The following is a 27136-nucleotide window of genomic DNA, read 5'->3' as shown; positions in this document are numbered from 1 at the left end:
CTTGCATAGCAAAAGACACCATAATAAAGTAAAAAGACAATGACAGACTGGAAGAATGTTTGCTACCTATATCATGGACAGTGGGTTAATCTCTCTAATATTTAAAGATCCTCCAAAACTGAGTAAGAAAAGGACCAATTGCTTTATAGGAAGATGGGCAAGAGATAAGAGTGAGTTCCAGAGACAAATTCAGATTAGCCTTATATGAAAAGATACCCAACTTCATTTATCCTAAGAGAGATGCAAATTAAAACTACATAAGATATCATTTTTTTTATCAGGTTGGCAAAAGTCCAGCATTTGAGAAATATTTTGTTGGTGACAGAAATAGGTGCTCTCATGTATTGCTACTGGGAGTGCAAAATGAGACAACTTCAGAGAGAAATTGAGCAATATTAAATAGAATCACACATACATATCGACCTTTTGACCCAGTCGTCATATCTCGAGGACTCTATCTTACAGATATATACTGGGAAGTATCTGAAAATATGTGTGCGCAAGGCTACTCCGACATTCTTTCTAACCGCAACAGACTGGAGACAATTCCCATTTTGATTTTGCTCTGAATGAAACAACTGTAAAAAAATTTGACATCGTAGGGAAATTTGAACACTGACTGAATAGTCAATTATATGAATTTTTTTTAGATATGATAATGCTATTATGATTATGTTCTTTTAAGTACCTTTTAAAAACATTTGCTCTGTTAGAATCCATTATAGTTACTGTTTGTTTTGATGCTCAACTTGATCCATCTTTAGCCAGCGAGAGCCTCTGGAAGTTAACTCCTGAGGGCCTTCTGCCACATCTTTTAGAGATCATTACTTAAGTACTTATGGAAGAAATTATATGATTGGAATTTGTTTCAAAAGAATCCAAAGGACAGGGTTAGCGAGGAGGTAGAGATGAATTACGATTTGCCATGAATTAATAATTATTTAGTTTTGGTGATGGGGGTTTGTTATTCTGTCTTCCTTAGTATACATTTGAAATTTCCCATGAAAATGTACAGTTTAAGTAAGTATAAATGAAGAGAGTGCATTTAACACAAAGTCACTGAGACCAAGGTGGGCCATTGGACATGACGTTCTTACATAATTTTATATTTCTGGTAAATTTAAAACAGACTCCGTTTATTTCCAATATCTCTTGTTTGTGACTTAGCTGGTGTCGTGTTTGTGTGTGTGTGTGTGTGTGTGTGTGTGTGTGTGTGTGTGTGTGTGTGTGGTATTGTGTGTGTGTCGAGAGAGAGAGAGGGAGAGAAAGGGAGAGAGAAAGAGAGAAAGTTTAAGATACATTTTTTTGGTTAGCGTAATTTTAAGCCTTAAACTCGTAAAGTATGGCGTTATTTGCTTATTGGCCCCATAATAGAGCCTTCGGGTTACTAAAATAATTGATTTGGAGAAAGTGAAATTTTTCTCATGCATTTTTAAGAGTGCCATATTATCTTTCAAATGTGGGTTGGATGTCAATTTAGATTTACAAAGCTAAAGAGAAAATTGAGAGTGGAATTTTTTTTCAGGTTTAACATCGAGATGGTTCTTTTAGTAATTTTTAAGCATGTCATTTTATTAACTTTTCAGAATCCTAGGTTATACAAAATTACATATAGGTACCAAAATCTATCGTCCTCTAAACATTTGAACGTCTTAGAAAGACAGATAATAGGATTTATTTAGTGATACCTAACGACATTAAGTATGATATGATCGTTTTAACTTGTTTTCTGTTCCACCAACAGATTAATATTAAAATCAGAAGTTATATCTTTTGCTGGATATTGGAAATTGAACATAATGGCAACAGAGTTTATAAAGAGTTGCTGTAGAGGATGTTTCTTTAGTGAACCAGAAAAACACAACCGTGAGTTTTGTTTTGCTTTGACTTCAGACATTTCTTTCAATGTCTTATTTATCTGTGGCATTGTGTAATATTAAGATAAATGAGACATATTTCCTCACTTCATGGGAGAAGTAGAAACATAAATATAAGACACACTAGGTAAGTATTAAAATATCCTGGAGCGTAGGGAAGAGAGAGATGAATTCAACCCAGAGGCACCCTGGGGCAGCACCACAAAGAAGATGGCATTTGGCATGAAGTCTGAAGAGAATTTTAGGCAGCTGAGAGGGAAGACGGAATTACGGAGTGTTCTAGGTGGATGACGAAGTACAGGCAAAGGCGGGGAAAGATAAGTGTTGGGTGCGTTTGGGGGACAGCCTGCTCTGATAAATGTTTTAAATGTTTAAAAAATGCCTTTCGTGAATGAAAGACCAAGGGGAGAATGACTGATGGGGAAAAGAGACCCAAAATGTCTCAAGACCCGCATTTGTCAAGGACTCCTGGAGGTTTCCTTTCTATTGGGTGGTTTCCTCATGTCTTCAGGGTTAAGACTGGAACTTTATTTTTCACTGGCTCTTGTATTTCTTACTAGAGCACAGCTTTCTAGTATATTTGAGTATGAAGGCTTCTTTTTTGCATTAAAACATTTCATAAGTTCGTACACAATGGTAGGTGTACTTATATTCAGTCTACAGACAATACTGTTTGTATATAAAGATTAACTCTGTGTGTCCCTTAGCTCCTCATCCTAGGTCACACATTTTTGGAATGACATATCGTTTTAGAGAATGGACAAAACAGGTCAGGGAAGCCAGTACAGGGGGAGGTGCTATTATATTAGGATATATATACTTTATTTTGTGATTTGGTGAAGATTTTTATAGACTTGGAGACCTTTAGCTTCTTTTCAGAATTGCTTAATGCATTTAAGACTGATGTTAACCAATAGTATTAACACCAAGAATTGCTTCATTGGGAGTGTTTTTAAATGACTAGATTTTACTCGAAAGTATTGTAGAATTAACTACAAAATAAACTTGTTTGCCATCTCTGAACTCTTATGTGAATGAGACTCTTTGAAAACTGCCTTTACTATTATGATGAATTAATATACTTAGCAATAGTGTATTAATTGCTTGACTATTGGCTGGACAGATGTTCTTGATAAGAGCCTAGAGTAGTTTATGCATCAGCAGTTTCTACTAAAATGATTAAGTACCAAAACATGTTAGGTTTAGATGCTTACATATAAATCTACGTGCATATTTGTGATTTTTTTTTCTTTTCTTTTTCCTTCTTTTACATGCAGTTTCCGTGGAAAAAGACTTTAAAACAGCAGTCTCAAATAGTCAAAGTACTACTATCTCTATACCTCCATTGACTTCTGTTTCTGTAAAGCCTCAGGTTGGCTGTACTGAGGATTACTTACTTTCCAAATTACCATCTGATGGCAAAGAAGTACCATTCGTGGTGCCCAGGTTTAAGTTATCTTATATTCAGCCAAGAACACAAGGAACTCCTTCACATCTGGAAGAACTTGAAGGTAAACAATAAAATGGCAGGGTTTTAAAAATCAACATGCAACATTTAAATGCTGTGATTGCTGTAATTTTGTTCTTTTATAACTTTTAACATAAAGATGTGTATTTTGTATACACATTTTACATTTTGCTTTTTATATGCTTTGATCTTTCTATAGAGGAACTTAATGTACAGTATTTTTGAAAGGTCCCATTATGAAACCAGATCATAATACAATACATTTGTGTGTAGACGTGGCTTTTTTAAAAGAAATAATATATCAGTTATCCTTCACACATTTTGAAAGAAAAAACTGGTGGAATTATATAGGAAACATTCCTATCTATTGTTTTCTAAAATTTGATGTAAAGAGAAATAAGGAAGCAATGACTAGTCTTTCTTCCCAACTTCCGTCACCACTATACTTCGAGGTCTATAAATATACTTTTCCGTCTAAATACACTTCCCAGTCTAAATGGCCACTTGAATGAAGTTGATTCAGTGGCTGAATTTTGCCTGATGTTGTAGAGGCCAGTGAACTAAAGAAGAGGAAACAACATGAAACTTGTATTTTAAAAAACGATTTGTTCTACTACATTGAAACACTGTCAGTCACAATGATTTTTTTTTTCTCTCAAAATTTTATTATGAAAAATTTCAGACATAGAAAAATGGAAAGAACTTAATGGTGAATACCTATATATCTACCACATAGATTCTTTTATTTACATTTTACTATACTTGATATCACATCCATTCCTCTATCCATTGATCCTCTTTTGTGGGGGAGAATGCATTTCAGAGTAAACTGTGGACGTCATTATGCTTCCTTCTAAATACTTAAGCATATATGTCATTTACTAGAGTTCATTATCTGTTTAGTTTTCTTCTTTCAACATAAACTTTGCACACAATGAGCTGCCCAAATTTTAAGTGTGTATTTTTTGAGTTTTGACAAACGCACATACCAATGTAATCCAAACCCTTTCAAGGTCAAGAATACTTCTTTAAATGTTTCTTTTCTGCCCCCTCCTTTCTCTCTTCTTCTGGGATTCCAATCACACATATGCAGGACCTTTCGATATTGTTTTATGTGTCTCTGAGACTTCTTATTTTTTCTAGTCGTCTTTTTTCCTCTCTGTTCTTAAGATTGGATAATATTAATTTATTTTCAAATTCATTGTCTCTTACCCTTTGTTATTGCCATTCAGCTGTTAAGCCCATGCAGTGAATTTTATATTTTAGAAATTGTATTTTTTAGTTGTAGATTTACACTTGGTTCTTTTTTATAATTTCTGTCTTTGCTGTGATTCCCCCCAACCCTGCCCGCCCCCCTCCGCCCTCCATTACTGTGAGCCTGTTTTATGTCTTTGAGCTTTAACATCTTTGTCTGCTAATTCTAACCTCTAGGTCATCTAGGTTTGGATTCTGTGTATTGTCTTTTTTAAGAGAATGGGTCACATTCTCCTGTTTTTGTGTGCGTGTGTATTTGAGGTAGCTTTGAATTTTATTCTGGATGTTGAATGTTGTTGAGACTCTAGAATCAGTTATATTACTCTGGGGGTTTTTTTTTTCTTTTCTTTTCTTTTCTCCAGCCGGCAGTTAATTAACTTGGTTGGACTCTGCAACCAGGTGGTTGGTGGCAGCTCTTACCTCAGTTTAGTTTTATTATCCTTAGTTGGAGTCTGTCCCACACATGTGTGGTTCAGGGATCAACCAGACATTCGAGGAGTCTTTATTCACAGAATTTGGGGCTCTCTCCTTTCCAAGATTCCCACCTTAGTTCTAGCAGCTGTGAGTGCTCTGAACTCGGCCTTCTGGTTCTTCAGGCCAGAAAGACTGGATTTTCTATTGGAGTTTTACTCGCCCTGCTCAGTGCCAGCTTTGGCCCGTCTGCAGGCTAAATGTTATTAAAAACAGATAACTAACTTTGTACTATTCCCTTTTTTCCAAGAGTCAAATTCTGTCCAGAATCTGCATTGCTTTTGTTCACTCTCCAGTGCCTTCAGGGTTTTTTTTTTATTTGTTTTGTTTTTGATCTAGAGTTTAGTTTTGTTATCTATAGGAGAGTTAGGTCTGGTAAGAGTGATTTTTTTTTTTTAAAGAAACAGGGAAAGATGAACCCTGTGCCTTATTTTTTGTATATCAGTAGTGTCTCTAAAAAATAGTTTTTAAAAGCTCTGACTCATAGGATACCATGATCGATTGATTTTTCTCTTTCTCTCATACTTGTTTAATAACATTGGGATTAAACTGTATAAACAGCTTTGTAGTTTGTTTTATTTATATCATATATTATGAACATGTTTTCATAGTCATTGCTTTTTAATGGCTCCATAGTATTAAATCATATGCATTTACTATAATTTAATAAATTTCCTATTCTTAGACATTTAGAGTATTTTATATGTTATTTTTAAATCAGAAAACAAGTAAAAAAAATACCTACTTGGCAATATGTGATAGTTTTTTTTTGTCTTTTTTTTTTTCATTGTATCACTAGAAAACAGATTACTTTTTAGTTGAATGAACAAGAAATTGGTTTATGCTTAAAATACAGACTCATGGAGGTTGTGGTGAAGCCATCAGATTTTTAGCATATTGGAGAGAAAATTACTTTATCTAGCTAGAGTCAAGAAAGTATTCTTGGTACCTCATTATAAAGTCGAATATGTGTAAGCTGTATGTGTTTGTGCATGTGTGAGCGGTGGGCTGACATGGAGATTTTGAGAGGAAGATAGGGCAGACCACTATCAATAATGACAAAATTATGTTTCGCATATTTGAAGTTGGTGTTGTTGCCTTGCTTACTTGCCGATGAGTCTGATTACAGATGTAGCTCACTGCTTTGATAGCGGATTCTATCGTTAACAGTTTGCTGTGCTTGCTTCTTCACTCATCGATCTTACCTATCCATCAAGAGAACGCATCGCATTTCGAACTAATATTGAAATTTTAACTAGGGCTTTGAGAGGCGGAAGCAATCGTGTAACTTTACATTTAGTTTTATAGCACTGTGGTTCTGTAAATTGAGAGACGTTTCTCTTGAACTTAAAAAAATGATATCACTGTATACTGTGGAAAATTGGGGAAAATTGGAATTTTGTGGTGGCTTACTGGTAAAGGAAAAATGAAATCAGAATATTCTTTTTTTTATGTATAGCCTATAAAGGTGGTGAGTCATTTTTGGTGCTCCTGCTCTTGACGGTGCTCGCCTGTTGCCATGAACAGACTTTTGTGGCAGTGTTTGTGTGCCAAATGATTTCACTGTTAGCTTAGAGGGGGGCAGGCTCTTCATAAGGCTCTCTGGCATCACTCTCTCTTGGCATCCCTCTGCCCGTGTGCTGTGTTTGGAGTGTACACATAGTTGTTTGAACCAGGATGAGGAGAAAACCTCCCCCTCATTATCTCATATTTTTCTTTCCTGAAATCAGCGAGAAACTGCCTGTTTTATTGTTTAGCTTAATTCAGAAAATGTCAGTTGATACCGTAGATTCTGTTTGAAATGGGACAAAAAGAATTAAAATACGGCACTAACTTAGACATTAAAAAAACTATTTTATGTGTTTATCGTATTTCCAATGTGATTAGTAGCTTTAAAAGGAATTTGATCTATTGTTTCGCCCCTTTTAAATTGCGAAATACAAACCACATGTATAAAAAAGGATCAAAGAAATATACAGCTCATTGATTTACTACGCAGCAAAACGTGGATAGTCGCCACTCCCAAAAGCGTCCATCTTCCCCCCTTTCATCCACTCCAGAATAATCAGTGTCCCAGTTGTTATATCATCGCTTTCTTGCTTTTCTTATTTTCCACCACCTAAGTACATATTCCTAAATGTTATGGTTTAGTTTTTTCCTGTTTTCTGACCTTTCTATAAATGAAATTTCATATTCAGCATGTATTCTTTTGTTAATAGGTTTTATCAGTCCACATGATGTTTGTGAGATTCATTCAAATTGTCAGTATCCTCAGCTTGTTTTCACATCTGTACAGTGAGTGTATTTATTCTATTGTATTCGAAACGGCATGATATACAGTAGTATTTCCGTGTATCATACTGTAAGGTGTTTTTATGTAGTAAGTATATACTACAGTTCATCTGTTTCACTGTTGATGGACATTTGAGTTTTTTCAAGTTTTTGGTGATCATGGATAACGGTGTTTATGAACATTCTAGAACTGGTCTCTCGGTGCACATGCGCGTGCATTTCAGTTGTGTGTATGTCCCAGAACGGCATTGTTGGGTCATAGGGTATAAATATCTTCAGCTTTAGTAGAAATTAGCAAACTGTTTTCCACTGAGATTGCATCAGTTTACATTTTTGCCAGCGGAGTCTGCTAGTTCACATGGCTGTACCTTCCTGTCAGCACTGGCTGTTGTCAGGCTTTTTACATTTCACTATTCTGGTGAACACGTCATGGCATCTTCTTGGAGTTTTAGCTTACATTTCCATCGTGACTAATAAGGTTGAGCACTGAGTCATGTTTTTTGGCCGTTTGGGTAGACTGTCTTCCAAAGTGCCCACTTAAGTCTCAGGCCAGTTTACATACACACAGTCTTGCTTGTCTTTTTCTTATTGATTTATGGGAGTTCCTTATGAATTCTGGGTATGAGCCCTTTGTCAGTTATATTCTTTGTACATATCTTCTTCCATGCTGTGGGTTACCTTTTTACTCTCTTAATAAATCTTTTGACTAATGGAAAATTCTAATTTTTTTTTTTCAATTTATGCCTACAGCACCTGGTCTTCCTAGGTGATCTCCCATCCAAGTACTAACCGGCCCAACCCTGCTTAGCTTCTGAGATCAAACATCGGGCTTGTTCAGGGTGGCATGGCCGTAGACTAGGGACTGTGGCTCCACTGGGGTGTGAACCCAGGACCTTCTGCATGTAAAGTAGACGTGCTAACCGCTACACGATGGAACCACGTCTGGAAAATTTTAATTTTAATGTAGTTCAGTTCATTAAAAGTTTTTTCTGATTATTGATACGGGTACAGTTTAAGAAGTGAGTCCCTTCCCTAAAGCCATGAAATCATTCCTATATATTTACTTAAATATAGAAGTTTTATTGGTTTGCCTTTAACATTTAACTTAGAGCTACAGTCCATATGGAATTAATTTTTTATGAGTATGTTTAGTTTAGGGGTGAAGGTTTTGTTCCTAGGTCAATATCCTGTTGTCTGTTACCACCCTTTAGTGAAAAGACCATTCTTTCCCACTGTTGTGCATTGCCACACTGATCATAAGTCGGGTGTCCATAAAGTAGGTGTCTCTTTCTGGGCCTTCTGTTCTGTTCTGTTGATCTTATAATCGTGCTAATATTCTATTCTTAACACCCAGTAGAGCAAATCTTTCAATCTTGTTTTTCTTCTTAAAGATTACCTTTTTGGCCATTTCTGGTTGTTTTATGTTTCAATATAAATGTTTTCTATTCAATTTGTTGTTTGATTTTTAACTTTATTGCATTGTGGTTAGAGAACATACTCTGTGATTTCAGTCCTTTAAAGTTTGTCGAGACTTGCTCTCTGTGTCTCATCATGTGGTCAGTTTTTTAAATGTTCTGGTCTTCACGAAAAGAATACCTCTCCAAATAAAGATAATCTTTTTTCTTATGAGATATTCTTTGCGAAAGTAGAAAAATAAAAGGAAACCCCCATCACCAACTATAGAATTGTCCACAACATTTAGGAATGTGTGCTTAAGGGCCAAGAAAAATGCCAAAAGTTTACCAGACTGTCTTGAGAGCAGGGTTCATAGCTGATCCCTGGCAGAGTACTGCACACAATTCAAGCTCGATCAATGTGTGCTTATTTTTTGTGCTTATGTGTGTGCTCACATATCAAACGCATGCGAGTTAGTATTAACACACAAATTTTTTTCCTTTGCCTTGAATGCACCCAGCCGTTAGCTAACAACTCCCAGAAAAGGATGTTGTAAAACTTTAGAAACATTTGCTTTCAGGATCTGCCAGAGCATCTTTTGGAGATCGAAAGGCGGAACTTTCCAGTTCATTCCATCATGGACCCAGCTATGATGTATATAACCCATTCTATATGTATCAGCACTTTTCACCAGATTTGATTCGGCGCTTTCCTCCTCGTTCAGAAGTGACAAGACTGTATGGATCGGGTCTGAAAATAATTTTTTTTTTCTTCTTTGTGGTGTTCTTTTAACAAATGTAGAAATCAAATGAAATCTAAGACCCTGGAAAAACTGATTCTTATTCCAAAAAACAATTTAAAATTTAAGAGAAAAGCAGGCTTCAGAAGTGATGTGATAAACATCATGACTTCTTCATGGTATTATATCTAATATACAATAATTGAAAGATTAATAAGTTGTGTTTAGTAGTTCCAAATTCCATTGTATTTTTCCTTTTTTGAAAGTTTTATTTACAGACTATTTTGTAGGTATTTTACATATCATTTATCCATTCATAAATTCTACAACAGGTATTTACTAGCTTTTTCCTTTTCTGCTCTATTCAGTGAAAATGATGAATTTAGAAACTCACGATATGATTACAGATGTAAGCGAAGAAAATAGAAAATGGCTAAATGATTTTAGAACTTTCTTAGTTTCATATTTGAGACTGCATCAGTTGTAGTCTATCTCGTACGTATCTGATTCACAAACTTCTCAGTTTTCAAGTCTTTTATATATACAGCTATTTCAACCCCGAATTCAGGGTGAGGTACTAAAAGTAAAGCAGAAGTATTTATTTGAATACTTATATATGAGCGCATAGAATTCAGTATTGATTTTTTTTTTTTTTATAAGCGCTCATAAAATAGTTGAATTCATTTAGCACAGAGGACTTACATCCTCTTAGATTATTCTTCTGGGATGAAGAATTGGGGAATGTAAGCAAAAAAGAATGAATTTTCCCTGCTCAATATTTGATGTGGATGTGAAAATGTGTTGTTTGATTTATGTTGGTTTCCGTTTCAGACAAAAGTAAAATAATTGGAAAAAAATTTTTTAACTTCAGTAGAAGGCTTTATCTCTTAAGTAGATTTGCATATAATATTGATGATACATTCCTAAAAAGATGTAGTTCATTTTAAGTAGAATTCCAGTGTTTCTTCTTCGCTATAAAAATAAGTCATTTTCTCATATGCCTTTGTAGTTTGTGATTTAAGGACCAGCAAACTCGCTGGTTCCCCTGGACTGAGTAGGTCTATGTTTGATCTTACAAGTTCGTCTCAGCGGTTCATCCAGGTAAAATATTTATATAAATTTAATTATATTCAACAATTTATTTTCAAGCTAAAAATTCAGAAATGTGTGAATTACATTAGGAACAACATGTGTATCTTTTGTAGTTGTATCTATTCTAATATCTGAAGAATAAACACTTGGCATTTCCCATGTGCATTTTTTTAGGAAGCTTTCAACTGAATACTAAAAGGCAGTAGTTTTTCTTTTGTTTATTTTTTTTATGAGTCTTACATCTCTCAGTTGGTGTATACTCAGACAATTGGAATTTAAAATGGTATATAGTTAAAAGTAGTTATTGATTTAACTTTTCTTACTGAACATAACTACCTAGTTAGTAAAAATTAGTGTTTCTATTGAGATACAGGACTTAAGTTATTCATTAATATAGCACAGTGTCCTTTGTTAGAAATAGAGTTGAGAATTTTTGATATTTAAAAAATATTTCTTTTTTTAAACAAGTAATTATTAAAAAATTAGAAGGTAGACTTAAGCAAACTGAAAAGACAGATCACCTCAATTCCTATAACTGAGAGTAAAAGCACCATGAAAATATCGTTTATATATACCTGTGGGCTTTTTTAAGGTGAATATATATACACATATATTTTATTAAAATGGAAGTGTATTCTAAATAATCCTAATAATTTTCAGTTGAGTTCATTGTTTGTAGACTTAATTTTTCATAGCACAAGTTCTTTAACATGCATAAAATTGTGTGGAGAGCTTGTTAAAACACAGATTGTGAGGCCTCACCACCAGAACTTGTGATTCAGTAGCTCTGCAGTGGAGCCTGAGTTTGTATTTCTAACAGTTTCCCAGATGATGCTGATACTCCTGGTCCAGAGGGACCACGCTTTGATAACTGCTGCTTTACAGGTTTTAGGTAATATGGCACTTCCAAATGTATTCTGATTTTTGTTGGTACTTTCAAGTATGAAACATAAGCAGTGATTTCTTCCCCCTTATTACAAAAGCAAACCAAAACCAGCAAAGGCTTTCCCATGTGTTCTCTAGTAAGATATTTAAGATTTTTCTGATAACATACACAAAAGTCTTTTTTTCTTCTTTTCTTTCTAAAAATGGAAAATTCTGATGAGTAACACTGTCAAATGGTTAGCGTGCAGTTTGATACTAGGGTAGGTATTATTTCTGAATCCTTAAAGTTTGATATACAGTTTTTGGCTAAAGAAGAATTTTATTTGTAGAGACAGGATTCATTGTCCAGTATGCCCAGTAGTTCGTCGTCGAGGAAAAATTCTCAAGGGAGCAACAGAAGCCTAGGTAAGGAATAAAGTATCCCATTTTTTAAAATATATATTCTTAACGAAATTATTTCTACTCTAGTAATGTGAAGTTATATGGTAAGGTAAAAATACTCTAGATAACTGTGTTATCTGCATGTGAATGCATAGATCAGATGGTTTGTTTTTTAGTGTTCAGTAATGAATACATCTTTTTAAAAAATGAGGCAATTAAATATCTTTTGGTTTTTGTTTTAAATTATATTAGTGAAGGAACTTCCTGAAGCATACTGTATGAAGGTCATGTCAAGGTTATTTGGGAAACTTTTTCTTAGTTTTAACTTAAATCTCTCAGGGTATAATTAGGTTAGGTTTTTAAGCCATGTACTCTTTACAGTAGATCTTAACCCTAGCACTTCCATAAAACATTGAAGTGTGATTTTTGTCTTATTAAATTGGCAACTTTAAAAAATAATTGTAGCATTTCTCAGCTGTGCCTTTAAAACTGGATGGTGTCAAAGCTTAATTGGGTCAGAAGGATTGCATAGCATCTCAATCGTCTTTGTCCTTTTATAATTCAGATACTATTACTCTATCAGGAGATGAAAGAGATTTGGGGAGATTGAATGTGAAAGTGTTTTACAATTCTTCAGTAGAGCAGATCTGGATCACAGTTTTACAGGTAAGCAATTATAATGAATACCAACTTTTCCTACAAAATTGAATTTTAGACATTATAAGCATCTGCTATTGTTTTCTTCTAGGGAAAGGGGTCATTACCTTGTTTGGAATTTAGGGTTCTATAGTATTTTGCAGAAAATAGTGTTTAATAAAGAATCTAAAGAAAATAAATGTATAGGTGTGATGGAAGTATGTTTGCTTTTAACCTCAAGAAAGAAATTGATGTGATGTCTACAACATTAAATGTCAAATTATTTTATTTTATTTATTTTTTAATGTTAAATTATTTTAATGTGGATGAAACAAGAGGTCTCAGTAAACTAACATTCACTTTTATGGTTTTTATCTAAAGTTGTTAAGTCAAGAAATACATAAAATATTGATATCGTCAGCATCCTTTGTAAACTTCAAACTGTATTCTTAATTTTTTTAGTGCCGAGATTTAAGTTGGCCTTCTAGTTATGGAGACGCTTCTACTGTTTCTATAAAAGGAATACTAACGTTGCCCAAACCAGTGCATTTCAAATCTTCAGTCAAAGAGGTCTCTAGTGTAAGTGGCTGTGTTTGCTTCATTTGAGTTTGAAAATTAAACATGTTATATATACTGTATTATTGGTGTGATTCTGTCGCTTGAGATGAAAAAGAAAGCTTAAGTGGTTGGGAGGCACTCAGAAGCACAATTCTGACTACACGGACGAACAATTTCAATAAAAGAGAAAATATCTAAAATATCAATGATTGCTCAGACATCTTGCCTTTTCAAAAGGCAAAAAGAAAAAAAAAGAAAAGCTTCTTTTCAAAGAGATGCATTAAAGATGGAAAGATGGAAGTGTGTAACAAAGAATGGTCTAGTGTCAAGAAGCCCATGGTAAGCCAAGGTTTTGAAAATATTAGAACTTTTGAAAGTAGTCTGGAAAACACGGACTTGCTGTGTGGGGTGGATGCTCATGAGAGAAGGTAGAACTTTATACTCATATTTTCTTTTTTCTTCTTTACTAAGGAGATCGATTTTCATATTGGAAAGAGTGGAACAAACATCACCATAAGAGAAATCATTAGACAAAGAATCGCTCCTTTAAAGAAATAATTCAAGTCTTTTAACGAGAACAAGTTAGATTTTGGATCCTGAGAGAGCTTGTATGAGATTCTTGAACCACTCTTATTTACAATTGAAGAGTTGTGGTAAATAGCAGGAAAGATGCCCCAGATGGAAAACAACTTAATTTTTAAAAAGGGGAAAAGCTATATTCTGGTACACTTGGTGTTAATATTGACCTGAATTCCTGACTACGTAATTAAAAGGATGATTTGGAAAATTAAAGGCAATATCTTGGATAAATTCTGGAAAAACAAATCATGGTCACACTCATTTTTGTTTACATTAAAAAATATTTTTTATTGTTGTAAATTAAATCTACCTTTCCTAGATTATAAAATGTTATTTTTGTTTATTTTGTATTGGCATATCACCCTTTTTTCAGTCCTTTTATTTATATATTTTATATTTTCTTGGTGTTTTTTTTTTAGACTATCGAATTTATGGAGACTTTTGTATTTGCTATTAAACTCCAAAGTCTACAGACTGTGAGGCTCGTATTTAAGATTCAAGCCCAGACTCCCAGGAAGAAGACCATTGGGGAGTGCTCACTGTCACTCAGATCCCTTAGCACACAGGAGATGGATTATTCTTTGGATATAACACCACCTTCAAAAATTTCTGTAAGTGATGGTAGTATATGACGTTAAATGTATTTCATACTTTTAGAATTGTTTAGTGGATGAGTTTTTGTTTGTCGGAGTGTAACTGGAATACAGAGAGGGTCAGGAAGGCTCTCAAGAAGCAATATAATAGTAACGATAATAATGTCATTGCTTAATAATATTTTTAAAATAATTGATTAAAGGTTAATAGAGCCCCTTTTCTTTCTTCATTGGAAAATAACTTAGGGTTACTGTCTCCTCTTATATTTTTATTAATGTTCCTTACTTTAGGGGAAAATAACCCTGAAGTATGAATAATTTTAAAATTATTAGTTAATTATTTTAAGTTTTTTTAGTAGCTGATAACTTAGGAAAAGCAGGAATCGCAATCATAAACTCCAAACTCAATCAGCTATTGCCTTGAAATAGGTTAGGCAAGTTGTTTTAATAATGAGTAAGCTATATATATCTATCCATAAATTGGGTACAATGGAAGTTCTTAAAGCTGGTGTTTTTTGTAAAGAACTTGATTATCTATAGGGCTAATTTATTTTTGAGACCTGATATATGCTTCTCTCAACTAGCCAGCTGAACACCGTCATTAAATTATTTAGAAATCCTTAATAATTATATAGTTTCTATGTCAGGATAACATATATAGAAATCATCCATAAGCTTTTGTAAGTTCAAACGTATATGTGATTTTAAATTTATATAGGATTTATATAAAATACAAGATATAACAATTTTATATTTTAAATATAAATATATATTTAAAAATATTTAAGATGACTTGAAAAATATTTAAGATGACTCGAAATGGTTCTTAACCATGGCTCACATTAGAATCACCTAGGGAGCTTTAAAAAATACCCACACCTAAACTAGTTAAATCAGAATATTTCAGAGATGGGGCCAGAGGCATTCGTAGATTTCAAAAGCTCCCCAAGTGGTTCTAATGTGTAGCCTGGCTCGAGAACCACTGAATTGAAGGGAAATTAGGGATTAAAAAATAAAAAACAAAGGATTACTATAATTGATCAAGAAGAATTGAAATTTCTGGATAGTTATTTCTTGTCTATTATTTTCTGTCTCCATCCCCGATGTGTGTTCTTTATAGCATCTATTACCACTTAGAATTATTTAAGTTATTTAAAACAAAACAAAACTAGATTTGAGCTTTCATCTGTTTTCATCATATCTTGCTGTGCTCTTAGTAAGGGCCTGTTATATTCTTGACATTGAATATTTGTATGTAATAGATATGAAATTATAAATGATGAATGAAAGCATTCTAAATTAGATTATTTTCAGTTAAAATATAGCAAATTTGTTTTGTAACTGTGACAGGAGTTTGCCACTTGCATCTTTGAAACTAGCTTAGTAGACAGTAATCTGCAACCATTTTTATAGAAGGCACAAATATACTATGCCAATGAATAATTCATATTAAAACTTTAGTAAGACTAGTAGAATATATCATAAGATAACTCAGTGAAGGTATTTTTGAAGGGAATTGAAACATTATAATCTTATCTGCCTTGGAGAATTATGGTTATATTTCTCCCAAATTATATTTCATATATTAGAGATCTTATAAACATGGTATATCTGTTGTATGCCAGGTGCTAGGGATACAAATACTGATGGCCTGAAAGCAGAGATTTCAGGCTATGCCAGACAAGTGCATTTATGTTACTGAGTGTGACTGTTTCATATTGGCTAGAGCAAGAATAGAATGCTTTGTTTCCTGTGTTGATGAGGAAAATTGATGCTCTTACTGTGACATTGAAAGAGCCAGACTAATATGCCCATCCTCCACTCTGACAACTATTTCCCCGTGAACAGCAGAAGTTTCATGTAGAGCTAATGTTTTTCCTCAGAGGAGAGTTCTTGACCTTGACAAATAGTATTTACTTGAGAACCCAAATTTCTGTATTGACTAATGCAGAAGAGACAAGATTTACCTGAAGGAATAGCTGACATTTATGAAGACTTACCAGACTTGGTCCTAAGTGACTGAGTGCTCACACCAAACTTATGAGCTTGCCACTCTTCTTATCTCCATGGGAAGACCAAGACGCGTGGCATTCTGATTCCAGAGCCAGCTCCATTAACCCTCCTAGCCATTGCCCCCTGGAGAACATATTCTCAAGCATCAAGCATCAAGATTGTGGTTTTCTCTGACTATGCTTAACATCTCATTTTCAACAATTCCAGGAAGGCCAATAAAGGTTTCTTTAAAAAATGATTCATCTTTCAGAGGCAGAGATCATATCTTTTATTTTCCACGGTTTTGTGCTCATTAAAGATGTGCTTAATACATACCTGCTAATTGATTGGAACTTTAATTTTTTGGTTATTGTGAGACTGAACACCACTTTGAACAGGTTTTTCATGATCTGAATTGATTTTCTGGAACATAATTGAATTTGTGAAACAATCTTGGCGAGTGAGAAATGGTAAACCCGTTGCCAAGTGCTGTTCTGTTTTACGAAAGTGAGCTCTTCAAGTGTATAACATTAAGAGAAGTTTTGCCACCTTTCGGTGTTTTCATAAGTCTCATTACGTTGTGGGTACAAAATCAATGAAAAAAACGAACAATTTTAATCCACAGTTTTCTTTGTATTTTGTTAACGATAAGTGATTATTGTTTTTAAATAGCAAAGACAGCTTCATTGTTTTTAGTCAGCAAAGGTTTTATTTTATATATGGCTTTCAAATTAGTTCATGTGAAAAGATTTATTAATCCATTATTATTATGATTAAAAACAAAAGCAGTATGTTCACTTATTAGAGTTCAGCTTTTGTTGCCAAAATAGACAAGTCTTGTCATCATTTTAGACTTTTCAAGGGAGAATCTAACCTCAGTACTTCAGTTTGTGCTTTTAAGTGATTCCCTTTTCACTGTTTTTCTCTTGATTTGGCATGACCTTGATTTGGCATGATCTTATGGCACAACCAATCTGAAATCACAGAATCATGTTTTAAGAAAATCCCCGAGGTTCAGGCAATGGCATGTGCATAGTGAGCCAAGAGCCGGTTATTGGGGAACACTGGGCAATTATCAAATGGGAGCCTCTTCATAACGTGCCGTGCAGCTGTGCTGGGGCTTCGTTGGAATGAGTATTAGCAGAGACTCCTGAGTCTGTCTGCAGGGACCCCTGTGAGCTCTGTAAACATTATGTCCTTGCTTTATTCCCATACTTACTCTTTTCAACATGTGAAGAGCGATGTTTTTGTGTTTGGACGACGTTCTGTTTCTTTTATTTTTCACTCCAAGGACCTTGGAATCCACATAAGGAGGCTGGCCCGGGTTTCTGTTTCACAGACAAATTACCAACTTTATTATGCTCTTAGTCAGCGGTACTAAAGAGCACATTTTAACTGTCCCCCCTCCCTACATCTCCTTCATTTTATTGTTTGCCTCGGGTTTTCTTTGACTTTTTCCTTGTTCTTTACTGCCTCATCACTTTTGCTGGGTTCCTTCTCGCTGGCTCCCATCTTTGGCTTCTTTGGCTTCCTTCCGTTCAGCATAGTAATGCAGGTCTCAGCCCACAAGTCTGTTCATTGAAGTCATCCTTTGTCTTCTGAATTTGGTAGCACTTACTCTCATTTCTACTGTTAGAAAAAATAATAACGATTCTCATGTAATATTTTGAAATCATATTTCATACGTTCTCAGCAAAAGTAATTCAGATGACTACATTTAAGTCTTTTGAAAGTATGCTTGCTCTTTCGGTGTTAATTTCACTGACGTTTTCTCTAGTAAAACTGCTTAGGAATTTAATATGTTTTTAATTTGAATTGTCTTTTGGTTTTCCTGCATTTCGAAAGGTCAGTATGTAGCTGTAACTTGCATTTTGAGCATCCATGAAAGTGAGTACCTCATATTTACAGAATCCATGACGTTGATCTTCTAAAATCTTCTCTTACAGTGTATAGCTTTGTGTGTCAATAAAAAGTAGTGATTTTAAAATTTCTAATCTTAGCTCTTTATTTTTGAATTTTTAAAATATCCCAAAACTTAATTACCACATGACACTTTTTTGATATGCAGGTTTGCCATGCAGAACTTGAATTGGGGACTTGTTTTCAAGCCATAAATAGCAGGATTCAGTTACAGATTCTTGAGGCACAATACCTTCCAAGCTCATCAACACCTCTGACTTTGAGTAAGTATATCAGTGGTTCAAAGTGGAATCTTGAGAAAATATTGGTAAAAGGTAGTTGTTTTTTTTTTCTATATTCCTTACAATGAAGATTAAAATCTTAGTTACATTTACTGTTAACTTAAATACTTATCTTTTAACTTAAAATTATTTTATTGGATTTCAGATTTTGCTGTTAATTCTACTTTAATCCACTTGTCTCTTGATTCTTATCCAATTGCGATCTTCCTGCATTTGAGGCTTTTCCTTATTTGCTCAATTAATATAGGTTGAGTGTCCAGAGGACTGTCAGATATGTCTCACCAGCCTAGATAATTTATCCTCTCTCTAGGTCTGTGCCCTTCATTGGATATTCTGCTAGCATAGACACTTAATTTAAAAAAACAAAAATGTCAAACATAACCCTCGAAACGCTTTTCCCTCCTTGCCCTTTGGACATAAAGGCTTGTATAAGCCTAGGTCACGTGGCCACTCCTGGAGCTGGAGGTTTGAGGTCAGTCCTAAGGGGCTTAGGGTAGAGTAGGAGTACTCCTTTTTCCTACCAGAAGAAGAGAAACTATCTGGAGGCAGGCAAAAGCAATGGACTGCAACGAGAGAGACTACAAATAAATACAACTGAGCGTTCAATTAAAGGAGCTAGAAAAACAGCAAACACAAAGGAAAGCAGATTTAAGGAATTGAAGCCAAAGTTGAAGTTGATAAATATTGAGACGACAGCGAAAGACATAATCAGTAAAACCAAAAGCTTCTTCTTTGAAAAGAACATTAAAATAGACAAACCTATAGTAAGTTGGATCAAACCAAAAAAAAAAAAGGAAAATGAACAAGGAAGAGGTTATAATTTTAAATTCAAAAGAGATTCAATAATAACTAAGACCATACCATTTATAACTATACAAATTATTTGAACATCTATATAAATTAAATGATTTTTTTAAGGAAAAAATTACTGAAGTTTACTAGAAAAGAGTGAAAATCTGAATAAAACAATAACTATTTAAATGTAGTTAAAGAACTGCCTCTAATAAAAGCGCACCAGGCCAAAATAATTTTGCTGGCAGATTCTAGCAAACTTTCAAGAAACATATAATTTCTATTCTATATAGGCTGTTCTAAAGCATGAAAAAAGTCAAAAAAAAAGTGACTTTATGAGGTTTGCATATTCTTGGTTATCAAAACAGAAGGGATAGTACACACACAAAAAATAGTTCTAGACGACCATCACTTATGTGGATAGATGGGAAAATCAAAGTAAGATATAAGCAAATAAAGTCCACCTTGACATTAAAAGAATAAATTACCAGAACTACAGAGGGTTAATTCTAGGAACCAAGAACGATGGTGAAAATCTATAGATGTAATTTATTACATTAACAGATGTCTTCCTTTAATCAAAACTGCTAGTCAGGATTCCCAGTGATTTCTGTTTTGTGATTCTAATGCTCAGTCTCCATCCTCACTTTGCAGCTCCCTCCTTTCTGGAAGCTCCCTTCTCACTTTCTTGCTGCCCTGGCAGCCTCAGCTCTATCCTGCGATGCTCAAGTTAGATTGTACTTTCTGCTTGAGCTGTAGGCACTGTGTGTTAGAGTTTGGAGAATGCTTAGGTAGAAAGCCATATAAACCTGCATTTCACCCAGTGCAGTTTCCATGTTTTAAGAGTTGAGAGTTGACTCTCCAGTTTCCTTCTGCTTTTGGTCAGTCTTTAGTGTCTTAAACAGTTACGTGTATATGTATATGTATATGTATATGTATATATGTATATGTGTATGTATATGTATATGTGTATGTATATGTATATGTGTATGTATATGCATATGTATATGTATATGCATATGTGTATGTGTATGTATATGTAAATGTATGTGTATATGTATACATACATATATTTTTTTCTTTCAGATTTTATACTTGATATCTATAGGAAAATTAGTTTGTATAAGCGATTATACCATTACTGAAAGCTCTACATTTCAAATTTATTTAAAGAATAGATTTCCTCTGGTGATCATATGTTTAACTTCTAGAGTCTCAAGAAAAGGATTTTACCTCTATAAAATTATGAAATAAATTTCCCCAGCCGTCTAGAGAGTTGGGATCCCTCTGTTGTGTAATCTTTTGCAACGTGTACTCCTTTGCTGCTGACCGTTATTTGTGCCTACAATTCCAGCCTTTAAGGGCATTCAGGGTGGAGGAAGATTAAATTTATTTGGGATTACAGTAGTTAATTTTAAATCATGATAAAAATGATCAAGTTTACTAGAAATGTTTTCTGTTAGGGCGAATAGCTCATCAGATCTTTAAAAGAGGCTTATTTGTATTTTTTACAGTAAACATAATATATAGATACATATCTTTATATGGTATTTTGGATAAAATTTTATATATCAAAGTTTCTTATTTTTTAGGTTTTTTTGTGAAGGTGGCCATGTTTAGCTCCGGAGAGTTAATTTATAAGAAGAAGACACGCTTACTGAAGGCTTCCAGTGGAAGAGTAAAGTGGGGAGAGACTATGGTTTTTCCACTTATACAGAATGAAAAGGAAATTATTTTTCTCATTAAGCTTTATAGTCGAAGCTCCGTAAGAAGAAAACACTTTGTGGGGCAGGTTAGTGGGGAGTTTTTATCTTGAATTCTTTCCTTGCACTTCCTGTGCATTTAAACAGTTGGTGAACAAAGAGAATATAGGGTAAAATTGAAGTTAATGGGTAAAATTCTTCAGCATCATAAGCTAAAATTCAGTGTTGCCACTTGTCAGACGTTTTGCTTTAATACAAATAATTGGAGTCATCAGGCCCATCTTAAAATAAGTCTTTGTTTTTTAAATAATCTTTACATTTTTATTCGTAATAAGAATAAGTCTTTTTGGAGCTTTTCAACTTTAAAAACTATAAGAGTAGTTTTTCAGTCCTGCTGACTCATATCTTGTGAAGGGGGAACACTAAGTATTTAAATCGAATTTCTTAAAGATTTACACATCCAACTTTAATCTGTTTCATGTCTAATTTAATGTTTAACTCTGTCTGCTGTCAACTAAGTTATGTTAGATTTGAACTCATAGAAAACATCAGTTTTAACAGTAGTCATGATAATGTTTAGATAGTTGATACTGGTTTCTAGATTAATCTCTTTAAAAATACTTAGTGATTTGCATAAGACAATATCACACTTGCCTGCTCACTTTCTTTTCGTCATTTCTTTCTTTATTCTGAGTGCATTAGTGGTAGCTGTCATTTATCTTTTCTCTCCAGTACAATTATTTGACTCACATTTAAATTCCAAAATCTATATTATTGGTTTAAAAGCTTCTACTTGATGTTATTAGTAGTCTACATGAGATTCTCAAATTATATGTGAATTTTCAAAGATCGATATTAACTGGCTCACTTTACCTATAATATTTGTAAAAAATATTATAGTTTTTTCTTCTTTTATTCTTATTCAAAAAGAGTTCAAACTCAAGAATTCCTATTACTAGCATACTTTCAAAGCCATGACACCTATGAAGTGAATTCAGTTAAAGTTTTCCTATATTGTCAAGTCTCAACCATCATGTATGAATGGAATAGGAGATGTACTTGACAGATTATTGTCGGGATAACTTTTTTGATCATTCTACTTTCTCGTTGAGATTCTAGTTAAGAATAATAATTCCGGAAAGCTTCTTGCTGGTCATCCATTCCCTATGGCCTCTCTGGTAGCCTTAGGAGCCACCATGGTGGAGCAGCCAAATGTTGAATTAGGGTCTCCCATTTCTATGTCAACCGAAGCAGTCTCATGTTATCTGTTTTTATGATGGCGTTGTTTGTAAGATTTTATTCGAAGAAAAAGTTCTTCAGAACAAGAAATTGAGGGGGAAAAGTTTAAAAACCATTGCGTGACCTGCTTTAATTACATTATTTAGAATTAGAAACTGAGTATCGAGAAGTTAACAGCAAAGTAACAGCATTTGTTATTGCTAGAGCTGAGGTGAGAATTCGGGGTTTTTGATTCCTTGTCCACCTTACCTCTATGATATGTAACCATTGTGATATTTACATTCGCATAGTACTTTACAGTTTTCCGCAGTTCATTCACATTTATTTAAAGTTACATAAGTGATAGGTACTATGAAATTATTTACTGTGGATCAAGAATGACTATTAGATTTCCATTAAAATTACAGTTTTATTTAATGTACAAGTTGCTGAAAAATACATATTCCTTACTAATCTAATTTAAAATCATGATTATTCTGAGTTAATCTTTACAAAAATGTTTTTAAGTGATTGAGATCAATTTTAAGTTGAGCACCTAAATTTATTGAATAAGATAGGACACTAATAACTTTGGGGGAAATGATTTTGTAATATCTCATATTGAAATTTTAAATTGGATTGGATCATATAAAATAGTCTTCAGAGTGAATAAATAGGTTAAATGTTTTCACATTTAATTTTCAAATTAGAGAAATCAGACTTTTGGAAAAACAAGACCTTTAGTTGAAAATGTATAAACCAAACTTCAGATTGTCTTTCATTAATAAGAGTGATTAACTGTTTGAACTCAGTTACCATTATCGTATAAAGTTAAATGGTTATACTGTTCCTTTACAGATTTGGATAAGTGAAGATAATAGTAACATTGAAGCAGCGAACCAGTGGAAAGAGACAATTACAAATCCAGAAAAGGTTGTTATCCAGTGGCACAAACTAAATCCATCTTGAAGACTTCACATATTAATTTGGTGAAGAACTTGACATTCTTTTAGAAGACTTTTGATTTCAGCTTTCTACAATGAGAATAGACAAATCATTATATGTGTGAATTCATTTATGGAGGTCGCAATTATGGTATATGACAGATCTGATAGAAAATTAAACTTAATACAGAAAATGGTAATGAATTATATCAGGTATCCAAAGTAAAGAAAATGTTTAAAACTGTGCCAAAATAGGCAATAAAGTAAAAGGGTAGTATTGTTAGGGCAACTGAATAAATTATAAAATCAATAAGACTATCAGCCATGGATAATTACTGCCATATTATGTTAACAGGGTTATTTTTTTAAGCTTTACCTAGATATTCAAAATCTAGTATATCAAGTGTCTGTTAGTAAGTACTATTAGACATTTAGAAGACTTTACCACTGACAATCTCAGCGCTAGTCATTATTGATTATATCTTGACTTCACTACTTCTTGCTAAGTCTTTTCTTTCAGAAAGCAAAAATGAATTGAACCACTTCAACTCCTATATTTGGGGAAAGTTCGTGCCCTGTGTTTATCATTTCTCACCCAGAAAGTATCACATTGCCAGTTTGTAAGCCATTTATGTCCAAGAAACTTTAGATATAGAAAACTACATTTTGGCAAGAAAAATGAAAACACCAGAGGTTGACATTTGATTGGAAATCCAGTATACACACATTTAATTATATATTCTATATATTTTTTCTCTCTCAGATAATTTACTCTTTATTTTATTTGGAGTCGAAATAAGATTATCATTCCTGTGACCCGTCCTGATTAGCAGAATTAAATGAGTGTAAATAGCAAATTCAGTATTTTGTGATAATCACTTCCTTGTTTTTAGTTTTTCAAATGTAAATTACTTATTCTGTAATTCACAGTGTTAGACTATTTTCCTATTTTTAAAAAGTAGCCATACATGATAACACTATGTAGCAAATATTTTCTATTGCAGTTTCTCTCAGGTACTCATTAAAACTCGGTAGGTGGGAGTAATTGTAGTTTAGTTGGCCATACAAGCTGTAGCCAAAAAGAATAGCTGTTTGGAGAAATAAATAAGGCCATCCTTGATCTGGGAAAATTTGACTTTATTTTTGCTCTGTGTTCATGGTCTTCTGTTTTCCTTTCTTTCTTACCCCACACCTTCCAGGAGGTAGGTGGTTTAGGCCAGAGGTGTACTTTGCTATAGGTTAAGCATCCCTCTATTCCAGTTCTTATGTTCTGTATATCTTATTAAGATTTAACAAAATAAACACTTAATTCCCTTTTTTTAGGTATTACCTCCTCAAGCTTTAAAATGTACATCTTTACATGCCCTTTGCTTCTAGAGTTTATGGTGTTGACAGGTGCTCTCTGTGCATTTTGAAATAATTTTTTTTAGATTGGTGAAAATTTACATATTGGTCAGTACTCATATGGACTTTTAAGAGAAATCACCTTGTATGGTAGTTGAATCTTTGAGACAAATGGCAACGATTTAAAAAATTTTTTTAAATAGATTTTATTTTTTAGACCAGTTTTAGGTTCACAGCACAATTGAGAGGCAGGTACAGAGAATTCCCATATACCACCTCCTCTACTATTAGCATCTGACACCAGAGGGATGTCTGTTAAAATCAACGAACCTACATTGACACATCATTATCACTCAAAGTCCATGGTTGACTTTTAGTGTTGTGCATTTTATGAGTTTGACAGGCACATAATGACATGTATTCACCACGATAGTATCATACAAAGTAGTTTCACTGCCCTAAAAATCCTCTGCAAATGCAACTATTTTAATAGCCACCAAAGAAAGAAGTGTATTGGCTTTTAGAAAACAAAAAACAGACTTTATTGTTTTAAGAAATCTAGAATTTCATTTGAGCAGTTTTTCGTGTTCTGTTAATGCTTTCAATTCCTAAATTTGTTATATATAGTTATGTATTTAACTCAATTTTTCATTATTTAATTTTCAGTATTTTACAATATGTATATAATTTGAGGGAAAGCTATGACTTCGTAGTTTCTTGTATGTTTTAAGAATTCTAGATAAATGAAACAATGAAAAGAAAACCTTTTCATTTAAAATTTCTTTCAGTTAGAGAAGTATCGATACAACTAAGATCCCAAATATTTTAATTAGTATTTACTTAAGCCTTTTCCAGATAAGGAGGTACCAAATAGAGATAATATTCTGATTGTTTCTTTGAAGCTTTATGTGGAAATATAAAAAGAAACACACTCTTCTGTTAATAGTTTCTCATATTATGAGAAAAGCATTAGAAGCTAGTAATAAAAAATGAGATACTATGCAAAAATCACTTCTGTTTGTATTTGCTTAGGCATTTCTTGACCTTTGCTTACTTATAACAAGGAGAAGGGAACCAAAATGATGCTCAGTGACCAGAGAAAGTCATGGAAATGTTCACAGTGATAGCTAATAGTTGACAATGCCATTCTCTAACAGTGTATTTACTTATAAGATTTCACATTGATAACAAATAGCTGCCGTCTATGTCAAGAGGTAGCATCACTAGATGGCTTTCATTTAGTTTTGCATAATTTTTTTTTAGCATAACTCTTGGAGAAATTAACCACGAAAGTATATTAGTTCCAGCTCTTATCAGACTGTTAAGAAGGAACAAGTGGGATTTTGAACATATGTTATATAATTGTGGTCTGAAATAAGCTAAACTGAACTTTTGTTTGAATATAGTTATGTGAATTTCTCTGATACTAACGTACTGAAACTATATTGCCTAGCAAAAATTCCATTGTTTGCTTAATCAGATAATTGTCTGTTTATGAAGGATTTCAGAAATTTGCAGTTAATTTCAGCTTTTTTATATGATAGCAGTTATGAATATTTAAAGATACACATCTCTTCTCGCTGTGTTATCAGTCTGGGCAATCTCATCTATTCCCGTGGCTTCAAATGCTGTCTACTGGCCAAAGGCTGTCAAATTTATATCTCTACCCAAATCTTGTTAATGAGCTCCACTATCATTTGGCTCATGTAGACATCTTTCCTTGAACATAATCCCAAACCAAACTTTTGATTTCCCATTCCAAATCCAGTCATTATTGTTCCCCATCGAAGTGAAAGGAACTGTCATCTACCTGGTCAGTCACCCCAGAAACCTAGGCAACACCTTGGAGCTCCTCTGTCTCTCTCATCTCTCATAACTCGATCGTTCTATTCAGAAATGCACATCCTAAGTAGACCCGGAGTCCACCTACGGCTCCATTGTAACTTCTCTAACTGAAGACAGCATCATTGCCCACCTGTAGTACTGTTCCCTCCCTATAATTGGTCTTCCTACCCCCTCTTCCTTCCCTCTAATTTAGTCTCTACCTTATAGCCTGAGTGATATTTTTAAAATACAAATATGATCGACACTCCTTAGTTCCCACTGTTCTTGGTGTGAGGTCCAAAATCCTGAACACAGTATACAAGGCCCTGCACAGCTTGAGCTCTGCTTTCCATTCCAGCCTCATCTTGAACCCTTCCCACTGGTCAGTTTTCAGTTCTCACAGGACAATACACAGCTGGCTTCCTCGGGATCTTTACGCATGTCGTTTCATCTGTGTGGAATACTTTTCACTCTTTTCTTTGCTAAATCCTACCCTTTTTTTTTTCAGTTGCTAATCTAAATGTCCCTCAGAATAGTGTTATTTTATACCTTAGGTATTGTTAGATCCTATTTTCATATATGATTTTCCTTTATAGCTTTTATCATAATTGTGATTAAATAATTACTTAACTTTTATCTAATGTTTCTTCTGCACTGCAATTTTCATGAAAGCTGGGTCGTGTTTATTGCTGCATTCCTGAGGCTAGCACAGTACCTGGCACGTAAGAGGTACATGGTAAATATTTGTGTATTCATTTAACCGATAGGTAGTGTTTTTGGGTGTTAAGGATATAGCAGTGAATAAACAAAGAAATTAATGAACATGTTGAGTCACGCTTTATTGCTCAGTAAAGTGGTAATTGAAGGCCAATATCTTGTTGAGAGAGATAATGCTGGA

The 27136-nt window shown here is 33.8% G+C and overlaps 1 protein-coding gene and 1 pseudogene across 4 annotated transcripts in view; one reads left to right on the top strand and one right to left on the bottom strand.

Annotated features, from left to right (window-relative positions):
• TC2N (tandem C2 domains, nuclear) overlaps positions 1 to 23388 on the top strand; it is a 33870-nt gene extending 10482 nt beyond the window's left edge. For 2 of the 4 annotated variants that reach the window (XM_039884032.1, XM_039884037.1), the window contains exons 2-12: positions 1745 to 1866; positions 3155 to 3388; positions 9338 to 9505; positions 10506 to 10597; positions 11803 to 11878; positions 12420 to 12520; positions 12953 to 13069; positions 14047 to 14238; positions 18281 to 18395; positions 20783 to 20997; positions 22985 to 23388. In XM_039884032.1, the coding sequence (XP_039739966.1) occupies positions 1800 to 1866; positions 3155 to 3388; positions 9338 to 9505; positions 10506 to 10597; positions 11803 to 11878; positions 12420 to 12520; positions 12953 to 13069; positions 14047 to 14238; positions 18281 to 18395; positions 20783 to 20997; positions 22985 to 23095 (1488 nt within the window). In that variant the 5' untranslated portion in view covers positions 1745 to 1799 and the 3' untranslated portion in view covers positions 23096 to 23388. The remainder of the gene's footprint in view (positions 1 to 1744; positions 1867 to 3154; positions 3389 to 9337; positions 9506 to 10505; positions 10598 to 11802; positions 11879 to 12419; positions 12521 to 12952; positions 13070 to 14046; positions 14239 to 18280; positions 18396 to 20782; positions 20998 to 22984) is intronic. The other 2 variants (XM_039884034.1, XM_039884033.1) reach the window with 2 other exon arrangements.
• LOC120619925 (uncharacterized) lies at positions 8104 to 8218 on the bottom strand (annotated as a pseudogene).
• Positions 23389 to 27136: the final 3748 nt, after the last annotated feature.

This window comes from Pteropus medius, unplaced genomic scaffold (genome assembly GCF_902729225.1).
Source record: "Pteropus medius unplaced genomic scaffold, Ma_sr-lr_union100, whole genome shotgun sequence".
NCBI classification, from domain to species: domain Eukaryota; kingdom Metazoa; phylum Chordata; class Mammalia; order Chiroptera; family Pteropodidae; genus Pteropus; species Pteropus medius.
The sequence above is the reverse complement of the archived record's forward strand: the minus strand, read 5'-3'. Positions and strand labels throughout refer to the sequence as shown.